Source organism: Lactuca sativa, chromosome 2, assembly GCF_002870075.4.
Source record: "Lactuca sativa cultivar Salinas chromosome 2, Lsat_Salinas_v11, whole genome shotgun sequence".
Lineage (NCBI taxonomy): Eukaryota > Viridiplantae > Streptophyta > Magnoliopsida > Asterales > Asteraceae > Lactuca > Lactuca sativa.
The window spans coordinates 198,399,620-198,427,270 of record NC_056624.2 but is presented as its reverse complement, the minus strand read 5'-3'; the positions used below and the strand labels follow the sequence as shown (position 1 = coordinate 198,427,270).

At 33.8% G+C, this 27,651-nt stretch overlaps 5 protein-coding genes across 5 annotated transcripts; 2 read left to right on the top strand and 3 right to left on the bottom strand.

Annotated features, from left to right (window-relative positions):
- The first annotated feature begins 5,838 nt into the window (after positions 1-5,838).
- On the top strand, positions 5,839-7,320 carry LOC111921727 (uncharacterized). Its single transcript, XM_023917305.1, has one exon. The coding sequence runs from the start codon at positions 5,839-5,841 to the stop codon at positions 7,318-7,320; it is 1,482 nt and encodes a 493-aa protein (XP_023773073.1).
- Positions 7,321-9,258: 1,938 nt separating this feature from the next.
- On the top strand, positions 9,259-10,713 carry LOC111921728 (uncharacterized). Its single transcript, XM_023917306.1, has one exon. It carries the CDS (start codon positions 9,259-9,261, stop codon positions 10,711-10,713), a length of 1,455 nt encoding a protein of 484 aa, XP_023773074.1.
- Positions 10,714-13,279: 2,566 nt separating this feature from the next.
- LOC111921729 (uncharacterized) lies at positions 13,280-14,695 on the bottom strand. The gene has a single exon (XM_023917307.1). It carries the CDS (start codon positions 14,693-14,695, stop codon positions 13,280-13,282), a length of 1,416 nt encoding a protein of 471 aa, XP_023773075.1.
- Positions 14,696-19,451: 4,756 nt separating this feature from the next.
- On the bottom strand, positions 19,452-20,375 carry LOC111921730 (uncharacterized). Its single transcript, XM_023917308.1, has 2 exons — positions 20,096-20,375; positions 19,452-20,020 (listed from the first exon to the last, which is right to left on the bottom strand). Exons 1-2 carry the CDS (start codon positions 20,373-20,375, stop codon positions 19,452-19,454), a joined length of 849 nt encoding a protein of 282 aa, XP_023773076.1.
- Positions 20,376-25,281: 4,906 nt separating this feature from the next.
- On the bottom strand, positions 25,282-26,718 carry LOC111921731 (uncharacterized). The gene has a single exon (XM_023917309.1). The coding sequence runs from the start codon at positions 26,716-26,718 to the stop codon at positions 25,282-25,284; it is 1,437 nt and encodes a 478-aa protein (XP_023773077.1).
- Between the last annotated feature and the right edge of the window lie 933 nt (positions 26,719-27,651).

The following is a 27,651-nucleotide window of genomic DNA, read 5'->3' as shown; positions in this document are numbered from 1 at the left end:
TTGAAACAAAAAAAAAAAAAAGAAGCCTTTCCAAGAACAGTACGCACCGTGTAGGAGGACCTACACGTTGTGTATCTGGAAGACACAATTTCAAAAGGGGAAAATTAAGGTTTATTTTATCGACCCCTACGCACAGCATAGCGTGACCTATGTGTCGCGTAGGCTGAAAAATTATTTAAATCCTTACGATATTATCAGTTAATTCTAAAAACATTTAAAACTAATTTAAAGTTTTAGAGATCGAATCTTATATGAACATACAAACTCAATTAAACACAAAGGAATGGAAATCCTAATGTGTCATAGACATGGACAGGTAGGCTCTGATACCACTGTTAGGTTATGAGGTCTTTTGGCCACAAAGGCGCACAATGGAAGCATACATATAATCAAAACATAAACTCATGAACCCAAGAAATGATCCATCTTCAACCATGTCTAGGCAACCTAATAAAGCAAAAAGAAGAAAGAAAGAGAACATGCTTTTGTGGTCTTCAATGTCTTAGTCTTCGCCACTTAATCAAACTTTAGAGAATCCAATGTAGAATCCCTATTTTGTAATTGCACCAAAGAAACAAACAACAACATTGGAAAACACCCAACCTGGAACCTGCTCGAGAATCAGACAAATCTAAAACTCGTAGCCTGCTACGCGACGCATGGGACCTTCTATCGTGACACGTCAACGAGGGTTTCGAGTATTTCGACATTTAAGAGCACCACTGAATTTATGAAGGTTTTGACTTTTGACTATTTTCTCTAGCACACAAATCCAATTTTAGGCTCTCTATTTATAGGGGAAAGATTCAAAACCTAACAGATAATTATCTTGTCTCAGAACAAATATCCTTAACTTTGGTAATTATTTGATATTCAAATCCTTTTATCTAGAACATTCCGGATTTTTCAAGTTTCATTTAATTAATCAATCAATAAATTAATTAACAAACTAAAATGAAACCCCAAAAAAATCAAGACAATTTAAAACTTTTTCAACCATTCAAACCATTAAGTTATTACAAAGTGTTTTCAAAATATTTTAAACATCACGGTATCCCAGAAATCCAGATCATAAAAACATGAGGAGGTTTACGATCACGCCTTCGCCTTACCGCGATCATCTGAAGTACCTAAAACAAAATCCAAAATTGTATGCCCTGTAACTTGTCGAGTCCCTTCAGTCCATTCTCATTCAGACGTTTTTAAGCTACCCCAAAGCTCCAAAATGCAGATCTAACCTCTTAGGGCATGGTTTCCACGTACAGTTGCAAACTTCACGTGAATGCATGGTCCTAGATGCCAAAACCAAGTTAAAGGAAAGGTTTAACCCAAAAACAAGGGCCCAAGCTTGCTAAATCTGATAATTTTATGGTTATAGGGACCTAGAGGAGTCTAGATCTGAAATTACAACTTCAGATCATGACCAATACCCGAAATGGTTCATATATATGCTAAAATGGCCCTTAACTTAAGCATGGAGAGATCTAGCTAAAGAGAAGTCAAGGTAACAACTTATTACCTTCCACATGATGCCAAGATGAAGTAGAAGTTGAATCCAAAAGCTTCTCCTTGTTCCAAGTTCCTTAGACTTCAAGTCCTCTGCACAAATTCACCTTCCAAGCTTCTTAACACACAAAATGGAGTAAAATCGCGATTAGGGTTTTCTGAGCTCAAGAGGGACGGTAAGGGAGGCTGGGGGAGGCTAATGACCCTTTAAATAGGGTGCAAAACCCTGGAAATTAGGGTTTCATCTTCCAGCTCCTACTCGTCGATTCGGGGTCCTCCAACTCGTCGAGTAGACTTCCTTAATTGCATGAAATCACTAAATCTCATTTTCGGAAATCGGGATGTTACATAAAACCCTTTAATTAATCTCTTTCCAGTTTTACTCATTTTGTTCTTGTGTGTAACCCCAAAGGACAATGTTATAACCGACTTGTTGTGGCTATGGGCACCATTGTAAGCTACCTCTGAGTAGACCTAAACTTGTATGTTATAGATATCCATTCACCTTAATCATGTTTCTCCACCATTATGGGTTCTGCTCTTTAGACTTTGCAAGGTGTGGTGCCTTTTGACCTCGTAAAGCGTTGTGGCCCCTTGACACCTATTTTTCATCATGCTCGAGATCAAACTCGTCAACTAAACAAGTGTACACTTCGCACCATCTAACTTGTTTTTATCACTATTTGATGCCCTATTAGAAGTCATTTTAATTCTGATTACACTAAATGGTCAAGTGACACTAAAATTATTAAATACTTTAACCATCTTATCATTATATACTCGATAACATTGCCTTTTATATCCTTTACTAGGAGATAGATCTCATATACATGATCTCTCCTTTGCATATAATACTTACTCCCGCATGCAAACTTCTACTCCCTCCTTATTAGTCTTCTCGTTGAATTGGACTAAAGATATTATCTCATTACTATACTAAATTTTAATTATTTCTCTTCCGACGTCTTCCTCCAAGTATCCATCTCATCATTCAATTCCATCGGTATCTCTTGCCACCAATATAAGATCATCAACATTTCCATTTTCAATTGAAATCATGTGGATATAAGAGTGAAACAAAGCAAATTATCTACTATTAACATTTATCGATGCATGTACTATAATCATCTATTGTGACTTTGTAAGTTTTATGTTTAAAGCTTTAGGCATAAATCGTGGTTGCCTTAGTTGTGTAGCCTGTTTTATTTAACCTTGATGTCATATGTTTGGACCGTAAATATAGTAACTTGTTATTTATTTATTTTTGCACACGGGTCATAAAACTCTAACCCTCTTTAGATCTAACACAAGTCCACCCCATTCAAAGCAAAACCCGACTCATACAAGATGTTGGCTCACATATGATCCCTCAACTTTTGTTTTTTACAATTTTGACAAATGTTTGATTATTTTATGTGAATTTTGTCCAAATGTCCGTAACAAATTATCCAAACCTTTTTTTAAACTTTGTTTTTATTTTCTTTTTAAAAACTAGTTTTTTCATTTACAAGATTATATTTCTTGCAAATTCTTTTAAATCTTATTTAACGATATAGATCTTAAAAAAATTGTATTTATAGAATTAATTTTTTATAACTTTTTAAAATGTCCGCTTTTATGCTTATGTTTTTTTAAGATTCACTACTAGAAAACTGGGCAATTTCCGACAGCCATATCTGTCAGAAATCCGTCACTAAAGCCAATTTTCGATGGAATTAGGTCTGTTGTAAAAAGCCCTGTGGGTAAATATTACTGACAGAATTTGTGACGGATTACCGACAGATAGCAACGGTCTTTCGTTCAACTTCTTTGACCAAATTAACAACAGGATAGTGACGGAGTATCGACGAACACATTATTGACAGAATATCGACGAACACTTTTATTGACGGAATACCGACGGACACTTATAGTGATGGATTTCCGACGGAATGTACTTTGACTATGTTTGACTGCATTTCGATAGATTAGTGACTGACTGTTTTGCTATGGATTTCCGACGTAAGTACTATTTCCGTCACTAATCCGTCATAAAATTGATAAAAATTTAAAAAACTTAAAATATCCAATTTTTTTCTGCCCAAAATACAGAAAAAAAGAGTTTACATTTAAATATAAAAAACATCAAATAACTATTACTAAATCCAAAACCAACTATTAGTATTTAAAAACCTTTCATAATCCAAAAATCAAATATTAGTCATTAAATACCAAAATAACATAATCCAAAACCAAACAATTTAATCTAAATTTTATATACATATTTGATTTCAAAGTTAAGTATAATTCTTGATTTACTCTTATGTTATGATTTGGAACATGCATATTCTCGCAAATCTCTTCGTGAACACATTCATATTCAACCTACAGTAAAAACACAATGCGAATATAAAAAGTAAATTTTGTAAGCACAAAAAGGGTTTTAAGCCGCTTGTAGCAACATACTTACATTAAAAAAAAAAATCCGAAACATCATACCTTTAAAATTTAAAATTGTTATTTACCTAAGTGTCTCCTTTAGCATTGTACTTACAAAGTACAATCTACTCCAATAAATGAAGATCAATTTTGACACATGTCAATCTCTCATAAATTTTGACACTTGTCATTTTATGGTATTTTTAAAATAAATAATATCCATATGTCAATTTTTAGGTTTTTTTAATTTTTAAAATTAAAAAAGCCACATAATACATATAGCTATATAAGTAAAGTATTAAATGTAATAAATATGATCTTAAATTGCAATAAATATGTTTTTCCTTCCTTATTTTAAAAAATACTTAATGTTTACATTTTAATATTTAATTTTTTTTTAATTAATCCATGTAATACATGGGTTTCACACCTATTGCTTTAATAAGAAACATAAAAGCACACCACCACCCATATGTGTACAATGTGTACAATGAAAACCACCAACCAAACCAAGACTAGTTCAGCCACATCTTTCTCCAGACAATGCATAATTACTGCAACATAACAAATATTTAATTAGATTTTGTATTCATAATCGAAAAAATTGATTTATTATATACTTTAGCAAAGAGCCATGATACATATATAAATAAGAATAAAATCAAAAATGACGAATTGACATATACATTTCATGGCATAAGTTTTGGTAGAAAAAGTTAATTACTAATACTAATAATAGTAATTGAATTATTTTTATAATGTTATTAGTAGAAAAAGTCAATTTAATTCCTAAAAAAGAATTTTTGTTGTATCGACGGATAGCCCAAGTCACTGATTTCGCTTACATTCCGCCGGTAATTACCGACGGAAGTTATTTTCGTCACTATTGTGTCAGTATTCCGTCACAAAAATTAAGGTTTTTATCTTTTTTACAATTCCGTTGGAATTCCATCACTAATTTCCGATGGAAAAATTCTCATCACTAATTTCCGTAGGAATTCACTCAGATTTCTAGTAGTGATTTGTTTGTTTTTACAAATTATTATTATTTTTTACAAATGTTTTTTCTAAGTGGTTTTTTATATATTTCTTCAATGTGGTTGTAAAAAAAAACATGTAGCGATTCATTTTTACAAAGCAAAGTATATTATTGCATATAGCTAAACTTAATTCACCAGAAACTATATCTTAAATATTATACATATATAAAAATCAGTAACATCATGGGTGATGCAAAGTGTAAACCGGTATATTTTGGTTAACTTATGAGTTTGAAAAGTTTACCATTTTAAAATAAAATTGTTCTTTCATGTAATTTTGTGTGTAACTTGAAAGGGAACCCTAAATTTTCAAAGGTACTTTATAAAAACCCTCACACTTTCAAAAAGTCGTTTGTGTGTTATCCGAAGATTTTATGTGTTTTTACTAATTAACAAAGATATCCATCCCTAAATCAATTTTTTTTTCCATATGTGTGTCATATAAACATTAGTTCATGTATATATCTAATTTGCGTTATTATTGTGGCTGAGTTTACATGAATTATCCAATTTCTCCATTGATTCCAAGCAATTTTGTGGATGTTCAATCAAACATAACTTTAGGAAACGTAATTACCTTTTTCTGATTTGTTATAAAATTATCGAAGCCCTTCAAAAAAATATTTAGAAAATAATTCAAAGGAAAAAAAAATATTAATAGAAAAAGATCAGTTGAATAAAACGGTTATAGAAATTCAGTTCGTTTAGTTTTTCTGTTACTCTGTTAGAACGCTTGGCTGGAAGGATGATGGAAATTTTGTCTATATAATTTCAAATCAAACGTCTTCTCTCATTCATCTTCAAAACAGTTTCAAGTTTCAACAACTCCGATTCATTCATGCAACGTAACTAACTTCCAATCATCTCATCAACGATGACGACGCGATTTGAACTTCTCTCTGAGATCGATCCATCGAAATTCGAAGCAGTAACCCCGTCGCAGTTCATCACATTCACAATGGTAAATTCCCTCAACCACCGCCGGTGGCTCCACGCTCCAGCACTCCGCGTCGCCGTACTCGATTCTCCGATGGTCAAAGCTGACGATGAATCCCCAATAATCGCTGCCGTGATTGTACCGAGGAACCGGGAAACAGACTGGACCTTCTGTACTGAATCAGGCCATTTTCAGCTCCTATTCAAATTCCATGGCGTCTCCCGCCTCTTTCTAATCGGTAATATTCCGCCTCATCTCGGCGCTTCCGTTTATAAATCCCTTCCGGTTCTTGATTCCGAGGAGCAGGAGAAACTAAAAAACGAATTGAAACCACTACTGATGTCCTGGTATCCCAAAAAGAGTTCTGATAATGATTTTCCAGAAACCCTATTCTTGACAGATGAAGATGATGTAGCGTATCGTGTGACTGTAGCTAAATTTCTGAGCCCCATTGTTGGTGAATTTCTTGTTGAAGATGTTGAGTTGGTCGGTGGTGATGATCGCAATAAACAACTCCGGAGGAGATTGCGATTTAAGAGAATGCCTAAAGTGATACAATCGGAGGCCCTTCTTGTTCCTATCATTCCCTATGACGAAGCTACTACACTGACAAATTTGCAAAGTTTGAGGTCAATAGAAGGCGCAAAGTTTAATGCTGATACAACAGTTTTGGTTCAACAATACTTGATTCCCATGGTTGCCGGTATGTTCTTGATTGCTTCACATCTCAATGAGCAAATTCACCAATCGTTAGCTCCAACAGCTTTATGTTTAGGCGTTGGTGGTGGCGTTTTGATAAATTTCTTGGACACTGAAATGGGGTTTGTAGTTACTGGAGTGGAGGCCGATGCTATGGTTATATCTGCTGCCAGATTTCATTTTGGGTTAAACAATTCAGGGTTTAATCGACTAATTGTTGGAGATGCCATAGAAACTATTCAAAACTTTCCACCCCCAAAGCCAGAAGAGGACTCAGATGAACTGAAGGTTGATGATGATATACCAGAAGGAGACAGAGATGATTCAAAGGTTGATGAAAATGTACCACAAGAGTATCATCCTAAATTTGATGTGATTTTTGTTGATTTGGATTCAAGGGAGGCTAAAAATGGGTTTAGTGCTCCACCACCAGAATTTGTTAAGAAACCTGTTTTTGAAAGTTTGAGATCACTTCTTGATGATCATGGTGTTCTTATTATCCATGTGGTTTCTTTGAATCAAGTGTTCTATACAACATTGGCGGAAGAACTTAAGGAAAATTTTCACAAGGTTTTTGGAATTAATGTTGGAAATCAAGATAATTCTGTTGTTATGGCTACTGTGTCACCACCTTCCTCCACTGATGATGATAATGATTTCTTGAAGAAGTTGAAATCTGTGACTCCAGGGACTAATATGGATTCCATAGTGGAATTGTGAAGCATTTTGTATGACAAGTTTATAATTGCAACACTAGAAAAGGAATTGCATCTCTTAAAAGGTGGTGTACATGATTTTGGAAAGGTAAATACTTTGTTTTCTGTCCATTTGAATAGCAAAATAGATTGAGGTATAGTTCTTGAAGACTTGATGGGAACCATTTAAGTCATTAAAGGTAAGATACGTTGTAATCAAGAACAAGATTCAAATAAAAGTTGTCCCAATTCTGTCCATTGTCTTTAATATGGTCTCCATACTTGTGTTAATTGTCCAGAAAAAGCTACATGTTTAGAATGCATTCAAGAATCTTGGTGATTTTCATTTTTTTTATTGCAATCTCTCCTGATGCAGAGTTTGTGCTGATTTTATGGAAATTTTACATATAAACATTGAACGAAAAGATTTACTAGTGGTGGCTCTATTTAATGACTCAAGAAAATTGGACCTTGAAAGGTCTTGCATGGTCCTTTTTAATAATATGTATGAATGCATAGGCGATTTGGGGAGTTGAATTCATAATAACACGTTACATTTTTATTGGAATCTTGCACTTTTTTTATTTTGAATATTTTTTGACTCGAAAACACACACACACACACACACACACAAAAAAAAAAAAAAAAAAAAAAAAAAAAAAAAAAAAAAAAAAATCCCAAGCTTCTATGATAAAATACATTTTTTTGTAAGAGATGGTGCGTTTAGTGATAGCAATGGTGGTTGTCAAGAATATCACTAATATATAATGGTTAAAATTAAATTAGGATATAGTTATAGTGTTTGTAAGAATATCACTAGTATATAATGGTTAAAATTCAATTCTCTTTCGATTTTTATTTTTTATTTTTGTTCGTGTATATTTCTATTTGGACTCTGCATATTCATTCATAGTGTCATATATTAGGTGATTTTACACTTAACTTGTACGCAATGGAACGAAAATTGTAACCTAAAAACTTTTAACTTGATTCAATTACTTGAAAATACTTGATTCAAATTATGATATCTATTTCTTCCGGGCAATCACACATGTCATCTACAAACAATGCATTATGAAGAAGCTGATGTAAAATCATGATTATGTTATTGATTAAAGTTATTAGAACTACGATACAAAATACACACGTAAACATCATGTAATTTTACTAGAATATCTAGTATGTTTTTTATTAAAACAAAATAAAAGGAAAAAAAACTTAATATTAAAATTTAAAATAGTAATCAGATTAAAATAATCAATCAAAAAACAAGGTATATGACTAAATGTGATATGGACCTGATGAACTCAGCTCGAATCCTTCCACCGTTAAGCCAAGGAGAAGAAACAGTGCCAGGGAATGAAGAGTATCATAAACGAATATGAAATGAATTATGAAATAGATTTTTTTTACGAAGGAGCATTGTTTTATTGTTGTAAATTCAGAAGGAGAAATTGATCTTTTTAAAAGGAGAATTTTAAGGAATTTGATGGAATCTAATTGCATCAGTTTTATCAACCAAATTGATTTTGTGTGTGTGGGTGTGTGAGTGTTAACTCGTGAAGTTGTTGAGGATTCGATTTTAATCATTTTATGGATGTTCGATTAAATATAATTTTGGTAACTGTAATCAATATATGATTTCTGATTTCTGATAATTAATAAAGAGAAAAGAATTTAGAGGAAAACAATTATTACCAATAATTTATATTAAATTATATAGTTAATATTTAAATAGAAAAACTAAGGTTATAGAACTTGAATTAATGAATTCTGTTAGTTTTATGTTTAGTTTTATATTTGGAACCGTTGGCCCGAAGGATATTGGAAAATTTGGCTATATAATTTCAAATCAAACGTATACTCTCTCTCTCTCTCTCTCTCTCTCTCTCTCTCTCTAAACTCTAAAGCAGTTTTCAACAACTCCGATTCATGCAATTAACCTCCAATCATCTCATCGACGATGACAACGCCATTTCAACCTGTTACTGTGATCGAGCCCTGGAAATTCGAAGCCATAACCCAATCGCAGTTCATCACATTCACAATGATAAACCCCCTTAACCACCGCCAGTTGCTCCCTGCTCTAGTGCTCCGCCTCGCCGTACTCGACTCTCCAACAGCCAAAGCCGACGACGACTCCCCGATAATCGTAGCCATGATTGTACCCAAAAACCGGGAAACAGACTGGAACTTCTGTACAAAATCTGGCCATATTCAGCTCCTACTCCGATCCCATAACATCTCCCGCCTCATCCTAATCGGTAACAATCCCCCGCGTAATCCAGGACTCGCCATTTATAAACGACCTCCGACTACTGATACATTGGAGGAACAGCGACTAGTAAACGAATTGAAACCACTACTAATGTCTTTGCATCCCAAAATGAGTTTTAACCGAGGTTTGCCAGAAACCCTATTCTTTACGTATAAAGACGATTTGGCGTATCGTGTGACTGTTGCTAAAGTTAAAGGCCACATTGTTGGTGAATTTCTTGTTGAAGATGTTGAATTGGTCGGTGGTAGTGATCGCAATAAAGAACTCCGGAGGAGATTGAGGTTTAAAAGAATGCCTACTTTGATCCAATCTCAGGCCCTTCTTGTTCCTCTTATTGACTATAACGAAGCTACTACACAGACAGATTTGGAAAGTTTGATGAAAATGGAAGGCGCGAAGTTTGAAGTTGATACAAGGGTTTTGGTTCAGCAATACGTGATTCACATGGTTGCAGGTCTTTTCTTGATTGTTTCACATCTTAAAGAGCGATATGAACAAGGATTCTTTCCAAGGGCTTTGTGTTTAGGGATTGGTGGTGGAGTCTTGTTAAGTTTCTTGAATACTCAAATGGGGCTTCATGTTACAGGAGTGGAGTCCGATGTGTCTGTTTTGATAGCTGCAACAGAGCATTTCGGGTTTAACAAATCACTTGCAATTCGAGTAATTGTTGCAGATGCCATGGAAGTGATTCAAAACTTCCTGCCCCTAAACCCAGGAGGGAAAATGGATGATAAATTTGATGTGATTATGGTTGATTTGGATTCAAGTGATGCTAAAAATGGGTTTTGTGCTCCACCACCGGAATTTGTTAAGAAATCTGTTTTTGAAGACTTGAGATCACTTCTTGATGATCATGGTGCTCTCATTATCAATGTGGTTCCTTTGAATGAACTGTTCTTTACGACATTGGTTAAAGAGCTTGGGGAAATTTTTCACAACGTTTATATAATAGATACTGGGAATCAAGAGAATTTTGTTGTTATTGCTATCTTGTCACCATCTTCCTCAGGTGATGATGATGATAATATATTCTTAGAGAGGTTGAAATCTACGATTCCAGGGACTTATCCATTTGTTACTTTTCATCCCTTAAAAGGTGATGTACATGACATTAACATCCCAAATATCATATTCCTATAGATTTCATTTCCCAGAACAGGCTTATTGATCAATTTGTTACTAGTTTTAGAAATCATACTTTGATTTTTCATTAGAATTGGAAGTTAGATCGAAGTGCAGTCAGAGTTGATGGAAACTAGAGATCGAATCACTTAAATTCTTATTAGTGTAATTTGTTGGAAAAAGCAAATTTGCCAATTATGTCTATGTATATGTATATATATGAATGATCTTTTTGAACTTTGTCGTCCTAAAATCAAGTCAAATTATGAAGTTAAAAAGGAATTGTTACTATAACCATGTCATGTTTTGAATTTACAATGAAAAGTAAAGTAATCAATCTTAAGCCATATAGCTAACTGTATATTGAATTTTAAGGTGATAAAACTATTATATTCAATGTGTAACTCACAACTTCTTTTAGGAGATGCTTTTCTAAGCTAAATAAAGAAAATACAATATAATAAACTAATTTATGTTTGTTAAAGTGATTTCGTCCGCGTTTTAATTTTTTTTTTCAAAAATGGAAAATATATGTAACCTTTCACCTAGGGGTATAATAACACGTATTAAATCTTCAAATCTTTAGGTTGAGATTTCAGCACAATCATAATCATTTTCACGAAAAAAAAAAAGTTAATATAAAGGTGTAGAAATATAATGTTTATTTTAACTCATTTGGTGTGGTGTTGTTAAGGTACCTGTTTCATTCCAAAGCAAGTGAATAACCATGGTGCTTTTGTGGCCATGTGTTGGATTCATGATATTTATAGTTTAAGGCGATTGTTGCATTGATTAGCATGCCTTAAGCGTTGTCAATATATTTTAGAAGTTATCCATTGTGCTTCAAAATTGGTCAAACTCACGAACATGGACGAACTAGAGATTATGCCTATTTTGCACGACTTTACATGTACATGATGTAAGGTCTGCACATTCTTGCACGACTTTGAAAATTATGGTGCAAAATTGTATAAAGCTACGTCAAAACTCAAAATAGGTGATTTCCTGACCAAGTGCACAACTTTAAAGGAGTCTCTATAAAATAGTGTAAATTGACTTGATGTTTCATGTTTGGGATTTTTTTTTAGAGGCCTAATGTGTTATGGTAGCCTTGTAAAACCATGTAATTGACAAAAATTGGGGGTTGTAAATACAAACCTTAATTTTTTAACTCTTGGGGATTAGTGTTCTAATGTAGAATCCTTAAGTTGAATATAAGTTATTGGGCTTATGGCGAGCTTACAGCTACGAAGAATCAAAATTGACAATATATATAAATTTAAGTGGATGAAACAAAAATAAAAAATTGCCTTCGAAAAATCAATCCCCATTGATAAACCTTTCACAGGAACTTTTGCACAAAAGGGAAAGTTCAATTTTCCCTTTTTTTTTTGGCTTAAGAGAAGCAATACATGTGGCCAACATTTACAATTTAAAAACTTCATAGTAAATGGTTGCTAATGAAAAGATACTGATGGTTGCCAATATTTCAATAATAATTCTTCTTATACAAAAAAGAAAAACATAAATATATGCATGCTAGGAGAGTGTTTGGACATGTTTATTATGACTTAAGATCACATAATCAATTTATTACAGATTTGACAAACTGCTTCTGATTCTAATTTTACAGGACCAAAGCAATTGTAATTTAAAAATAAAAATTAAAAAATTAAAAATAATAATAATAATAATAAAAACACTTGTTCAAAACAAATGATTGTTATTGTGTAGTTACATAAATTTTGCTCAAAATTCGTATAACCTTCAAACTCAAAGTCAAAGGAGAGTAACAACAATGAAGATGAGAAAAACACCCATGAAAGTGTACTTCACACCAGCCATCAAAGTCGCCATTGTTGCAACAAACAGCTGCCGCAACACTTGTACACCAGCCCATGCCAACGCCCCAGTTAAACCCACCGCTACAACATTATCCGGATCCGGATCCAAAAGCAACTCGCTCCACCTCAAATTAACTCTCGGAACTTCATCTCCTCCTCCTCCCTCTTTTCTCAAATCTTCTTTACCATCGCCATTACCATTCGAATCTTCAGAAGATGATACCTTAAATCCTCTACTGTTTTTTCTCCTTGATTTGAGTTGCAAATATGAGAAATCGTTAGGTAGAAATTGGAAGACAAATCGACGGTCTGTTTCTAGTTTTCGATTTGGATTCATGAATTGAATCGATGAAATCTGATGGGATTTGAGCCCTAGCATGTTTAGAGTGAAATGGGGATTAACCATAAAATCAGCTAATTAGGTTTTTGATTAATTGTAATGTAGCATAATTTCAACTGATATCCTTTTGGTTTAATTTTTAACAATGTCAGTCCCTAATTTTGTAGAATTATTGCATTTTTCTCATATTGAACACATGAAAAACTTTGACAAAATTGGGTAAACTTTTATAGGAATCTTGTTCTTGATAACAATGTAATGTATCTTACATCTAATGACTTTCACCGATTCCCATCAAATCTACAAGAACTATTACTTCATCTATTTTCCAATTCTAATGAAGAATCAAAGTATGATTTCTACAACTAGTAACTGTTCTGGGAATTGTGAAACTGATACTTCACAATTTATGTAGGGACTCCATGTCCATGTAACCTTCCGGAATCACAGATTTCAATTTCTCCAAGAAAGCATTATCATCGTCATTGGAGAAAATTGGTGGTGATACAGTGGCCATAAGAACAAAATTATCTTCTTTATCAACGTCTGTTTCATATACCTTGTGAAAAGCATCCTTGAGTTCTGCTATCAATGTCTCGTAGAACTCTTCATTCAGAGGAACCACATTCATGATAAAAACACCATGATCATTAAGAAGCAATCTTGCAGCATCAAAAACAGATTTCTTAACAAATCCTTGAGGTGGAGCACAACTTCCATTTTGAAACTCGCTTGAATCCAAATCAACCATAACCACATCAAATTTAGCATCCAACCCACCAATTTTAACCTCTGAATCTGAATCATCTGTTTCCTCTTCTTTTGTTGCAAAGTTTTGAATCACATCTATTGCATCTCCAGCAATTAGTTGAATAGAATTGTCATTGTTTAACCTGAAATACTGCTTTGCAGCAATCAACACAGCATCATCCACCTCCACTCCAACAACTTCAAACCCTAGTTGAGTGTTCAAGAAAGTTAACAAAGCACCACCACCAACCCCTAAACACAAAGCTCTTGGAGTAATCCCCTGTTGAATTCGCTCATTCAGATGTGAAGCAATCAAGAAAAGACCAGAAACCATAGGAATCAAGTATGGGTGAACCAAAACCCTTGTATCAACTTCAAACTTTACATTCTTCATTTTCCTCAAACTTTCCAAGTCTAACTCTGCAATACTATCGCCATCATCAAGAATGGGAACAAGAGAGACCTGCGATTGAATCAAATTAGGCATTCTTTTAAACCTCAATCTCCTCCGGAGTTCTTTCTTGTTTTCACTATTACTTCCCAATTGAACATCTTCCACAACAAATTCACCAACAAAGGCGCCGAAAAATTTATCTATATTCACACGACACACCAAATCATCTTCATAATTCAAGAATACGGTTTCTGGCGAACCGTTTTGGAAACACACTTTCGGATGCAAAGCAGTTACTAGTGATCGCAATTCTTTTTGGAGTTTCTTTCTATCAACGGTATCAATAGCCGGAGGGCGAACATAAATGCAGGGCTGTGGATTAAGCGCGAGATCATTACCGATAAGGATGAGGCGGGAGAGGTCTTGGAAGTTGAATAGGAGCTGAAGTTGTCCGGATTCAGTACAGAACTTCCAATCTGTTTCCCGGTGTTCCGGTACAATCATGGCGGCGATTTTTGGGAGCCTATCAACAGCAGCGGCTATCGGAGAATCTAGTACGGCAACGCGGATTCGTGGAGTGTGGAGATGGCAGCGGTGGTTAAGGGTGTTTGCGACTGTCAATGTGAGGAACTGCGATGGCTTTAGGGTTTGGAATTTTGGGTTGCTCGTCATTAGTAGCGTTGATGAGAGAAGTCAGTTGCATGAATGAATCAGAGTTCTTGAATTGTTTTGAAGATGAGAGAGTAGACGTTTGGTTTGAATTTTATATGCAAATTTTCCATCATCTTACCGGGCCAAGGTTCTAAACAGAAAACTAACGGAACTGAATTTTAATAATTATATTATTTTTATTTAATTTTAATTATATAATCTAGGATAAATTATTAATAATGGTATTTTTATGAGATTGTTTCTTTCCATGAAATGCTTTCTCAAAACTGATAGCTAATAACCAATTTGATTAAAAATATATAGAATTAATATATGTAATACAATTATAAACCATGGAGATGTTGAAGAACTCACTATAACTCATCCACAATAATGATTTGGTATTAGAAACGTTCATACAAGGATATGTGAGAATGACAAGCAAGATGGTTTTAGCTTTATATAAAATATAAGCACGGTTTTTTATTGTGTAAAAAATATACAAAACCTACAAAGATTCAAGACTATTAGATGCATTTTTATGCATTATTTTGGGATATTTCTCCTTTTTTTCATAACATTTCATACACACATCATGCATTTCATTACTTTATGGAATTTTGTACATATCTAGTAGAAATATGGAATTATCTAATGTTTTATTTTGTAGAGCATATATTTGGGAATACTTCAAGATGCATTGGGCCCATTTTCGGGAGCCGAAAGCTAGAAACCCGTTTTACATAATCGTGAGGTTTTGCATTTAAAATTTACATGAATGTACTAAGAAGGATTTTGTGTGGATTTAGCAATTACATGACCGTGTAAATCCATGAATACATGATTGTATGGGTCGATTTGTTGATGGTTAGAAGCATTTCTTATACACGGTTAATAAGAAAAAAGAAAGTTTCCAAGGAGGTTCAAGAGAGAAATACAAAAAGAATGGGAGAAGTTTCAAAGGAATTTACATTCAAAACAATCTTTAATTATCGTTTGCAAGTGACTAATTAGTAAATTAATTTTCTATTTTGATTTTGTAACCAACACTTAGCAAACATGACCGGCTAAATCCTTAACTTTTCGACTTTGAGTGTCTAATTCGTCTTGATCGTGTTTGTTTCCTATATTTGTATTGGATTCATGTTTGGAATTAACAATATATGTTTGTTTTACTCAAAAATCGCACTGATCAAATTCACTACTTTGAATTATGAATAATCCATATATGTTTTTGTGTTTCTAGACTTTGTACTTGTTTTAGGAGCAAATTTACGGAAACTGAATGCTTTTCTATAATCATACATTGCGTGTTTATGAAACCTTTAAGCTTACGAAATGCAACAACATACCATATGATGGAATCTCATTAAAATAGGGTCGCGGATGTAGATTTCGAGAGTCGTGTCCCTGTCAGGGATATAGAGATTGTGTCACATATAAGCTATGGGACAGGTCCAAATTATAACTAGTAAGACAAAAAAAAAGTGAAAATAAATCAAAGTGACCACTAATGATAATCAAAAATGATAAAATATAGTATAAGAATTTGGGAGCATGGATAGTTCATAATACAACAAACGAAACCAACAAAAATTTGTGCTTGCGAATCTTTTGAGTAAGTTACACCAATGGTCTTCGTGCACATGCCAGAAAGCGTGTTTAGTCCTTATTTTCAAAAATTAATTCGAAACGCCCTCGTTTGCATAAAACTTGCACTTTTCTTCCTTGATATATGTTTTGGTTGCACATCTAGTCCATGACATATCTAAAATGATCATAATGCCCTTTGTCTATTTATTTTTCAATTACTTTAATGTTATTATTATTTTTTTTAATTAAAAAAAATATCACCCCACCTTTTTAAACTCTTAATATAATCTCTCTCTCTCTCTCTCTCTCTCTCTCTCTCTCTCTATATATATATATATATATATATATATATATATATATTCACCAGGAATATTCACCACCACTCCTTCCCCCTTCACATACCCAACCCATCTACCCACTTTAGTGTGTCATGGTCGGAGAGTACAAGATGCACAAAACATATAAACACACACACATACACACTAACTCGATGAGATGGAAAAAGAAGACCAAGAACTCGCCGATCACCCTTACCAGCACTTACCACAACATATCCATCAAAAATCGTCAGTCCACTAAAAACCATTGGTCATCGTTGCTCCATCGCTACCTCTCACCCACTACCATTTGTCTCCCTCTTTTACCATCTAAATTCCTCGGATGATCTACCCTCTTTTTGAAGATTAGACCTGAGTGGTAAGATAGAAGGTGGGAGATGAGAAGACAATCGGAGTGTAAAATCAATACCCTCTCGTTGGAATAATTAGAGGCGGCAAGGGTTTAGTCGTCGCCGATTTGCATGCTAAGTGCAGATCTGTAACCCAACGCAGCCGCTAAAGACCTCTCGACCACTGCTGACTTCCCCTGATTGATCCACCAGACCATCCGGCAAGCACAACAACCAACGATTTCTAAAACTGACGTCCGACGGCCAAACCCGAGGTCTCGTCGCCGCCTTGGTTGTTTCCAACCAAACTCCCACCTCCTTCTCATTTGTTTTTCACCACAATTGCACCCTATATCTAACTGTTTAGAAGAAATCAAAGCAATATCCAACTGATTAGGCTTCAAATCAGAAGAAATCGAACTTGCATTAGAAGTTTTTTTTCCATACGAGAGGTTCTTCTACATATTCATACGAAGATATAATCAGATTTTTGGTTTTTTTTTCTATTTATGTATGTGTGTTAGTTTATGTAATTAATTTTTGGATTTGATTTCATAAATGGATTTGATGTCTTGAATGAATTTTTATTTTTGAGTTTTTTCTGGATTAGAACATGGATTATGTTTTCTCCGATGACAGATTTGGCGGTGGTGGTAGCCCGGAGGTTAGTGATGGTGGTGGTTAGAGGCTAATGGTGGTGGTGGTGGTCAAAGGTGATTATCCGATAGCCAAGTACCATGAATTTAATAAATAATTTTCTTAATGGATTAATAACTAGATAAATTAAAAAATAATAATAAATAAGGGCAAAACGGTCTTTTTATGTCATGAGGGATGAAATGTGCAAGTTTTAACAAACGATGGATGGTCCAAATTAATTTTTGAAAATAATGATTAAACACGTTTTTTTGGTATGTGTACGATGGACGATTGGTGTAATTTACCCTTATTATTTACTCAAACTTAATCTAACCTAATAAACGCAAATCAATTTTGTCAAATGTCATGCTCTCATTGAATTTGACACATGTCATTTTCTAAGAGTTTTTGAATTATTTTTTTCCACTTGTCATTTTATTCTATTTTTCATTTTATCAAATTAAAATTTCACATTTAATATGTAAGGTAATATATATGTAAGGTATTTATTAGAAAAAGTTTATATATGTAATATATTCAATACATTAAAGCCTCATTAATTTTAATAAATCAAAATTTTTCTCATTTTTCTTATAAATCCAAAATTTTCAAATTGTTAAAATTTTATATTTATTTTTTTTTAAGTAAATCCATGTAATACATGGGTTTCACACCTAGTTAATAACATTAGATTTAACTACCGAGCTCGTTTTCGCTACACTCTAATGAAAACAATATGTGTTAAAGCTTGTGAACAAATTGCAATACCAATTTAAATACATAACTTGGAGTCCTTTACACTATGTGTGGACTCTGGTTGGGACGAGACACATTCTTCAACATGGAATATGTTCAAAGTTGTATATATTTTTTTTAAATTGTGTATCAATTTATTTCTTTTAATAGATCTATTTATTAAATATCTTTCGTAATGGTTTATTTGAAAATAAGTTTTTTTTTCTTTAAACAATGCAGATGGGTCCCAAAGTAAAAAGTTTACCAAAAAAATTGAATATAATTTCCAATATAGCACATTGGATTGAAAATGCTAGTGAGGTGCACATGGTTAGACATTATATATAAATACAAATATATAACTTAAAAGGATTAACAATAAGTACTTTTTATAAAGATTTTTAAATACATTGTTTATATAGTATATCCAAATACATAGTTTCCATAATATTTCCAAACATATAATGTTCTCAGTATCTCTAATACATATTTTTCTTAATAATTCCATATATGAAGTTTCAAAGGTTTGTCAATACATAAAGCATTGCATTAGTTTAGAATATACACTTTAAGTGAAGAAATATCATCATCTAATATCATAATGTATTTGAATGCAATACATGTCATATTTTAATTGGTTTCTCAATTTCTATTTCCATTCTATTAATTCCTTGAAAACTAGTTTGGGTTTGGGAAGACCTTCCTCACATAGCCCAAACAATGAGATATTTGGGCTACTTAAATGTAATATGTACAATTTTATGGGCTATCATCCGATCTATATATATCTAAATATATATCTAAGACTATCCTTATTAGCAATCTAATTCAACCCAACTTTTCTAATAAAAAACTAATTTTTCTCTTTTCTATCTATACAACTCAATCCGATCTAATTTTTTACACCCATTAGCAACCCAATCCAAACTCATTTTTATGTAAAAAATATAACTTAATTTAAATTTTCTTTTACTAAAAACTACTAGAAATATTAAAAATAAATATTTTATTTTGAAACAAATAAATTATTTATTTTAAACGTAAAATTAAATAAAAAAATAAAATAAATATTTTACATTCATGAAACATACTTAATAAAATAGATAAAATAAGTTACAGATATAGAAAATGCAAACTACTAAATTATTCTTCAGTGCTGAATTTTTTCCATATATGCTCAATCAAATCGTTTTTTAGAGCGTTATTAGCTTCTCTATTGCGAACTTGTGCCATGTTGGTCATATAACGGGATAGATCTCCAATTCGTTGAGTAGAGTACTCAAAAGATTCTTCGTCTTCTTTAGTTATAAATTCTGATGGATCATAATAATGAAGGTATGTGTGTCGTTTATCCTCAACTATCATATTATGAATAATGATACATGCAATCATAAATTTCCCCATCATATCTTTGTCCCACACAAGGCAAGGGCGATGAAGAAAAGCAAAACGAGCTTGTAAAACTCCAAATGCTCGTTCAACATCTTTTCTAGCCGCCTCTTGATGTTCAGCGAACAACTTGTGTTTTCGAAGTTGTGAAGAATTTATTGACTTGACAAAGGCAGCCCATGAAGGATATATGCCATCAATGAGATAATAAGTCATATTATTTTCTCGATCATTCAAAGTGTAACTCAACTTTGGGGCTCGACCTGCCAAGACATCATCAAAAAGAGGAGATCTTTGGAGGACGTTAATGTCATTGCACGAACCTAGTGTTCCGAAGAATGCATGTCATATCCATAAGTCATACGATGCAACAGCTTCCAAAATTATTGTTGTCTTACCGCTTCTAACTGCATATTGTCCAGCCCAAGCGGTGGGGCAGTTTTTCCATTCCCAGTGCATGCAATCAATACTGCCTACCATACCTGGAAATCCATATGCTTCTCCAACATGGAGCAGTCGTGCCAAATCATCTCTATTTGGACTTCTAAGGTACTCTTCACGAAAGCATGAAATGACACCTTCCACAAACTTTACAAGAGCATCCCTTGTCACGGTCTCACTCATTCTCAAATATCCATCAAGTGCATCTGCTGATGTCCCATATGCCAACACCCTCATAGCTGCAGTACATTTATGTATTGGTGAAAAACCTTGTCTGCCTGTGGCATCGCGTCTTTGTTGAAAATATCGGTCATTGGATGTAACAGCTTCCACTATGCGGAGAAATAGTGGTTTCGCATTCGAAATCTACCACGGAATTTTGCTTCACCATACGTTGGGTTGTCAACAAAGTAATCTTTCATCAAACGTGCCTCACCCTGCTCACGTTCCCGATCACAATACCTCCTTCTTGCTCTAGGATGATCTCTTACACTCATGTTTGGCATGCCTATGAGTAACTTACTCATGATAACATCAAGTTTTCGATTTTGTTGAACAACTCGTGCTTCCCATTCATCATATTCATTCACATGCGATGAACCGGAACCATCTGATGAGTTTGCATTCTAAGACATTTTTCAAAGAGATTAGAAATGAAGAGTGAAATGAAGAAATAGAGGTGGGTATGAAAATATGTAAGTGTTATACTTTATTAATAAAGGAAGAATATTTATTTTTGTTTGTTTTTTCCAATTTTTAAATAAAGATAATGTTAAAATAGTTTATCTAGATAAAATCCAAGGATCCTATAAAAAGACGACACATCACAGAATCTTATACACATAAGATAATGAAGGATTTTCTTGATGATAAGATTATACTGACAACTCTGCATTCAATAAAGATGATAATGACAACTTTGTATTCAATAAAAGCATACTGGAAATGAGTGGTGTCTCCGAAATATGATAATGACAACTGTGCATTCAGAATAAAATATCTTACAAATACATAATACATAATAAAATATCTTACAAATACATTAAAAGCATGAGATACAAATATAAAATAAAATATCTTACAAATACACTAAAACATACACTAAATTGCAATTAGTTTCCATAAAACTTAGACATCAGAAAACATTTCATGTTTTCTTCTTCAGGTGACAAGTGCTCCTTTTGTAGGAGTGTGTTCAAATGCAAACTCTGCATCTTCATTAGCTCCATTTCATCTGTTTTTTGCTCCCTTTGTTGATCCAAGTAGATTCTTTTTTCATGACTTCTACTTTACTATTTCTACTAAGCCTCATTGCACGAAGTTCTGGAACAACTTCATTAGAAGACTTACTTTTTTCTTTTCTTTTAGCAACATCTCTACCCATTGGATATTTAGTTGTTGAACCAATAATATTTTCCCCTTCTGCGTTGGATTGGACACAATACTCCCCTTCTTCAGTAGACCTTGATCTTTTTGTGCTACCACCACTTTCTTTATCACCCACTTCATATTCAGGACATGATCATGTTGCATCATGATCTAGTTGTAAATCCCATTTTCGATGTTTACACATAACCTCATTAAAAACAATTGTGTCATTGAACTTGTTTCCACTTGTCTCATATAATTTATGAGCTTTGTTCTCAACATCTTTCATACTCATTCCACTTCTTTTTTTATATGCTTCTCGGTAAACACCAACCTTTTTTGCCGGCACTTTCATTAAGTCGTTTATAACGACCTTTCATTTGAGCTATGTTCCTGTTACCAATCTTTCCTGGGTTTTCTGTCTGATTTGCATCATATAGCTCCTTCACTTGTGCCCATATTGATGTTTTCTTTTGGTTTTTTCCACGTGTCTCATCTTCACTAACGATACAATATGCTAACATTAAAGCGATATCTTCATCAGCATCTCATTTATCACCTCTTGGATTTTTTCCGGTATTTTGTGAGGTTTGAACATTTTCAGTGATGGGAAATTGATTGGGATTTGCGAAAAACTATGAGGTTTCATAACTTTGAAAGTTTTGATAATCTTGAGAATCATCAAGATTTAAGACGAAATTTGGATTCATCTTATTAAAGAAATCAAAAGGGTTTAGAAATGAAAAGTTGAGATGAGATATGAAGTATATAAATATTATACTCTATTTATAGAGAAAAAAAAATTAGTATTTTTTTAAAAAAAATTTTGATTGAGATAATATTAGATTTTTAGTAGATAATGTTTTTTATCCTAAAATATATAATGTTATCTAAAAAAAATATGGGTGTATGTTTCTTGTTTCAACACGTATAAAATAGATTGGTGTGAGCTCTTGTGAACTTGGGTTGGAATGTCGGCCTAGTTCATCAAATTAACTCAAAAAAAAATTATTTAATATAATGTGAACGCTCGCCAAATAGACCCCAATGAGGGTAGTCTAAGGGCTACATGTAGGGGTGGCTACCATAATTTATAGTAGCTACTTACTCTTCCATGAGGCTAGTCAAGTGACAAGTATAACATTGGATACCAATGGTAGCTACCCAAACACATATTCATGTATCCGGTATCCCCAAATTCCTAAAAGCAATATAAAAGTTCCTTTCGGTTTGCCTATTTCCAAATGTCTTAACTTCTCAATGTTTTCCACTCATGCTCCCTATATGACTTAATGAATACATATAGCACAATAGCACATGGTTTACCAATGTTACTCAAATATCTTTAAATGCAAAAAATGAATCAAATGCATACATATAATTATACAAGTGTCTTTAAATGTTATACATGATTCCAAAAAATATACATATGATTTACTCAACTATCTATAAATACTATGCATCATTAAAATATACATATAATTACCACGTATTTTTAAATGCTATACATAATTTAAAGATACAAATACAAATATACACCCACGTATAAGTTTCCAATATATATGTATTCCAATTCAATACAATCAGCTAAGTAGAGCATCCACTCCAAGAATCGTTAGAGTGGTCCAACTTTTATATAACAATATTGCTTATTAAAAAATGAGACCCACGTTAAATAAGTTTTGTCAAAAGAAAATGCTAAAAGTTTTTTTTTTTTTTTTACAAAACTTCAAAAATGGTCCCTGTGGTTTTCAAAAATATCAAGTTTAGTCCCTAAGTTCAAAAAACCTCACAGTTGGTCCCTGTTGTTTCAAAACTTTTAACAAATGGTCCTTTTCGCTAACGTCGTTAGTTTTTGGCCGTTAAGTGAAGGGTATTTCTGTCTTTTCACTACCACAGGGACCATTTATGAAGTTTTGTCTTATTTTTTTTTTAAAAATAATAATAATTTTTTAATATTAACTCTCTCTCTCTCTCTCTCTCTCTCTCTCTCTCTCTCTCTCTCTCTGAGATCATCACTAGGGTTAAGATCACAACAATGGCCGATAAAATCAATTCCGTGTTTCAATTGGGTCGGAATCTCATGTCAGAACGACAATGTTACTGGAATCAACATTTCAAGGTTTAGGCGAACACGAGCTGGAAGAAAAAACCCTCAATTTGCAGTCGATTCACTTGCAAATTTAACCAATTTGGTGTCCTTCAACACTTCTCGATTCACTCTACCTGGTTCAGTCCCTAATGGATCAAGTCTTTAGCTTCAAACGAAGTAGAATGACTTAATCACCGAAAAAACACAGCAACAACCGAGTTGTTGCCTCCATCGACTTCACCTTCTTCTTTCTTCTATTTCAATGATAAGCCGACCCAACCACCCCCTGATCACCATCGTTCCCAGTTGAAGAAACCCACCATCGCAACAGGTCCTAGTAAGTTTTGTTCAACAAAGAAGAAAGGTAGCCGAGAACCTACGACTTCCCTTCTGTTTCCTTCTATTTTCGAATCCCAAGCAAATCCCTCTCTATATCCTTCTTCCTCCATCGAGTTTCAGGTAGAGATTTTCCTGCGAAATCACAAAGTAAAAACCCCTATTGTTTTTTTTTCTTGTTGAACCTCCATGAGCATCATCATCATCATCATCGAACCCACCACCGAACACCATCCTCCCCCTTCTCTTCTCCTTCGGAACCTCCGTGTACGACGATTTAGACACAAAAGCAATCTCTGATAACAAATTTAGATCCAGATGCAAGTATGGAGTGGGGGGATTTTAAACCCATATTAAATATTGATCCTGGGTTCGCTTTTTTCTAATTAGATTCGAGCAAATTGCTTTAAATGTGGAGGAAGGTCATACGACGGTCCATGGCTAGAAATTACATATAGCTGGGTGATGGAGTGGCAGTGGTTTTCCATGGGAATACCAATCAAGGTATAAGCCATCTAAGCACCTCCAGATCTTGGGTTTTTGGTTTCCAAGTTTTGATTTTGGTTACGATGAAGTTGATGCTTTTCGTTATCTGGCATAAGAGAGAGAGAGAGAGAGAGAGAGAGAGAGAGAGAATTATATATTAAAATAATTATTTTTTAGTTTTCTTTTTATTTAAAATAATAGAAAACCTTCATAAATGGTCCCTGGATATTGAAATGACGAAAATGCCCCTTACTTAACGGTAGAAAGCTGACGGAAGGAGTAAACATTAAAAGTTTTGAAACCATAGGGACCATCTGTGAGGTTTTTTGAACTTAGGGACTAAACTTGATATTCCTGAAAACCACAGGGACCATTTTTGAAGTTTTGTCTTCTTTTTTTTTTTTATAAAAATGAGACAAACACTTGATATATTTTTAGTTATATGAAAAGATTTTATTTTTGGTTTTATAATTTCAATTGCTATCGTTCTCGTTTGATGTTTTAACAAATTCAGTCCCTTAATTTGTAGATTTATTGCATCTTGTCTTTAACAATTTTCCATTTTCAATTTCAAGGTTTCAATTTTGGATGTCTATAAGCAGTTAAGCACAAGGATAGAATTGGGACACAATTGTTATCGGAATCTTGTTCTTGATTACAATCTATCTTACCTTCAATGACTTCTCTGGTTCCCATTAATTCTGTAACAACTATACAATTCAATCATATGTCGCAAAATTCTTCATCTATTTGCTATTGTGATGAAAAATCAAAGTATGATTTCTGAAACTAGTAACAAAATTGAATAACCTGTTCTGAGAATTGTATTGGAAGATAGATGGAAGTTGATGAACCGATACTTCACAATTCAGCTACGGACTCTAAAAGACCTTCAGGAATCTCATGCATCAACTTCTCCAAGAAAGCAGCAGCATCCTCGTCCATGGAGGAAGTTGGTTCTGATACAGTGGCCACAAGAACAACATTATCTTCATCCTCAACATCTATTTCATGTACACTGTGAAAAGCATCCTTAAGTTCTTGAACCAATGTCTTATAGAACAGGTCATCCACAGGAACCACATTGATGATACAGACACCATGATCATCATCAAAAAGTAATCTAACAGCCTGAATCACAGATTTCTTAACAAATTCTAGTGGTGGAGCACGTATGCCATATCGAGGCTCATTTGAATCCAAATCAACCATAACTACATCAAATTTAGCATCCAAACCATCAATTTTAACATCTGGATCTGAATCATCTGTTGCCCCTTTTTTTTGTTGCATCGCAGAGTTTTGAATCAGTTCGATAGCATCTCCAACAATTAGTTGAATAGAATTTCCATTGTTGAATCCGAAAAACTGCTTTGCAGCACTCAGAACAGCCTCATCGATCTCCACTCCAACAACTTCAAACCCCATTTGAGTGTTCAAGAAAGTTAACAAAGCACCACCACCAACCCCTAAACACAAAGCTCTTGGAGGAAACCCTTGTCTAATTCGCTTATTGAGATGTGAACCAATAAAGAAAAGACCAGAAACCATAGGAGCCAAGTATGAGTGAACGAGAATTGTTGTATCGATTTGAAACTTTACGTTCTTCATTTTCTTCAGATACTCCAAGCTTATCACGTCAGCAACAACCTTACCATCATCAGCCATAACAGGATAAAGATGGACCTGTGATTGTATCAAATTAGGCATTCTTTTAAACCTCAAATTCCTCCGGAGTTTTTTATCAACGCTATCATCATGAACTTCCATTAACACATCTTCAACAACAAATTCCCCAACAACAGGGCCTACAAATGTAGCTACAATCACCCGATACAACAGATCATCTTCATATGTCAGGAATCGGATTTTCGGCAAACCGTTTTGAAAACACACTTTGGGATGCAGAGACATCACTAGTGACTGCAATTCGTCTTCTAGTTTCTTTCTGTCAACATCAACGGTATCAGTATCCGGTGGCCGAGTATAAATGCAAGGATGTGGATTAGGCGGGAGATCATTGCCGATTAGGATGAGACGGGAGATGTTAGGGTAATCTAATAAGAGCTGACGAAGACCAGAATTAGCACAGAAGGTCCAGTCTGTTTCCCTCTGGTCCGGTACAATCATGGCGGCGATTTTTGGGAGGTCATCGGCAGCGACGGGTACCGGAGAATCGAGTACGACGACGCGGATCCTTGGAGTGCGGAGGTAGCAGCGGTGGTTAACGGGGTTTGGGGTTGTGCATGTGACGATCCGTGATGGCGTTAGGGTTTCGAACATTGGGTCGATCGACATTACTTGCGTTGATGAAAAGATTGAAAGTTAGTTGCTGGAGTCGGAGTTGTTCACAACTGTTTTGAAGAGGAGAACAGTATCCGTTTGATTTGAAATTTATTACCGTCGCCCTTTCGGCTCTCGGGAAGGGATTGAATTTTTACAATTATTATTTTTGTTTAAATTTAATCTTAATATAAATTATTGATAATGGTCTTTTGTGAATATGTTTTTTCGAGTTAAGCAGAAAAAATATTGAAAGGGTTCCGAGTAGAGCATTTGATATATCAAAAGAATGAGTTATTTTACAAAACTACTTCGTGAAAAAATATTCAAAGAGTTCTATGATTTATTTTCCAAAAAAATAATAATAATAATAATGTGAGCTATTCATGGAATTCCGTAGGAAAAATAGTAGGATTGTAAATCCATGTACATAACTTTGCTTAAACAACCTCATTAACCTTCAATTTTGAGCGTCGATTTTCTATTATTGACAACCGGATGTTAAGTGTCGAAGTTAACTTCCAAGGGGTTTTGTTTCAAATCCATTATAATACATTACATTACAGTGGGGGTGTGTGTATCAATTGATGATGTGGATTTTGAAAAAAAAATGAATTACCCAACTTAATAAAGTACCTTATTAGCTTGATCAAGGACTTTATTACAAATCTTTATTACTTTTACAAATCTTTATTACAAATCTTTATTACTTGTGTCAGTGATCAAATTTTGGCAAGATGTTTGAAGTTATTGATATGTGATATAGATTTCAAACAATGCATAGTTAATAGACATCGTAATGGTTGTCTCATATGTATGTACATTTAGAGGTGTTTGTTTAGATGTAGCGGTGATTCGATCCGATAAAATCAAATGAATCCAAATTGATTTTGGTTTTCAAATCATGTATTAAATAGTATAAACTAAATTCAAATCCAATATGATCCA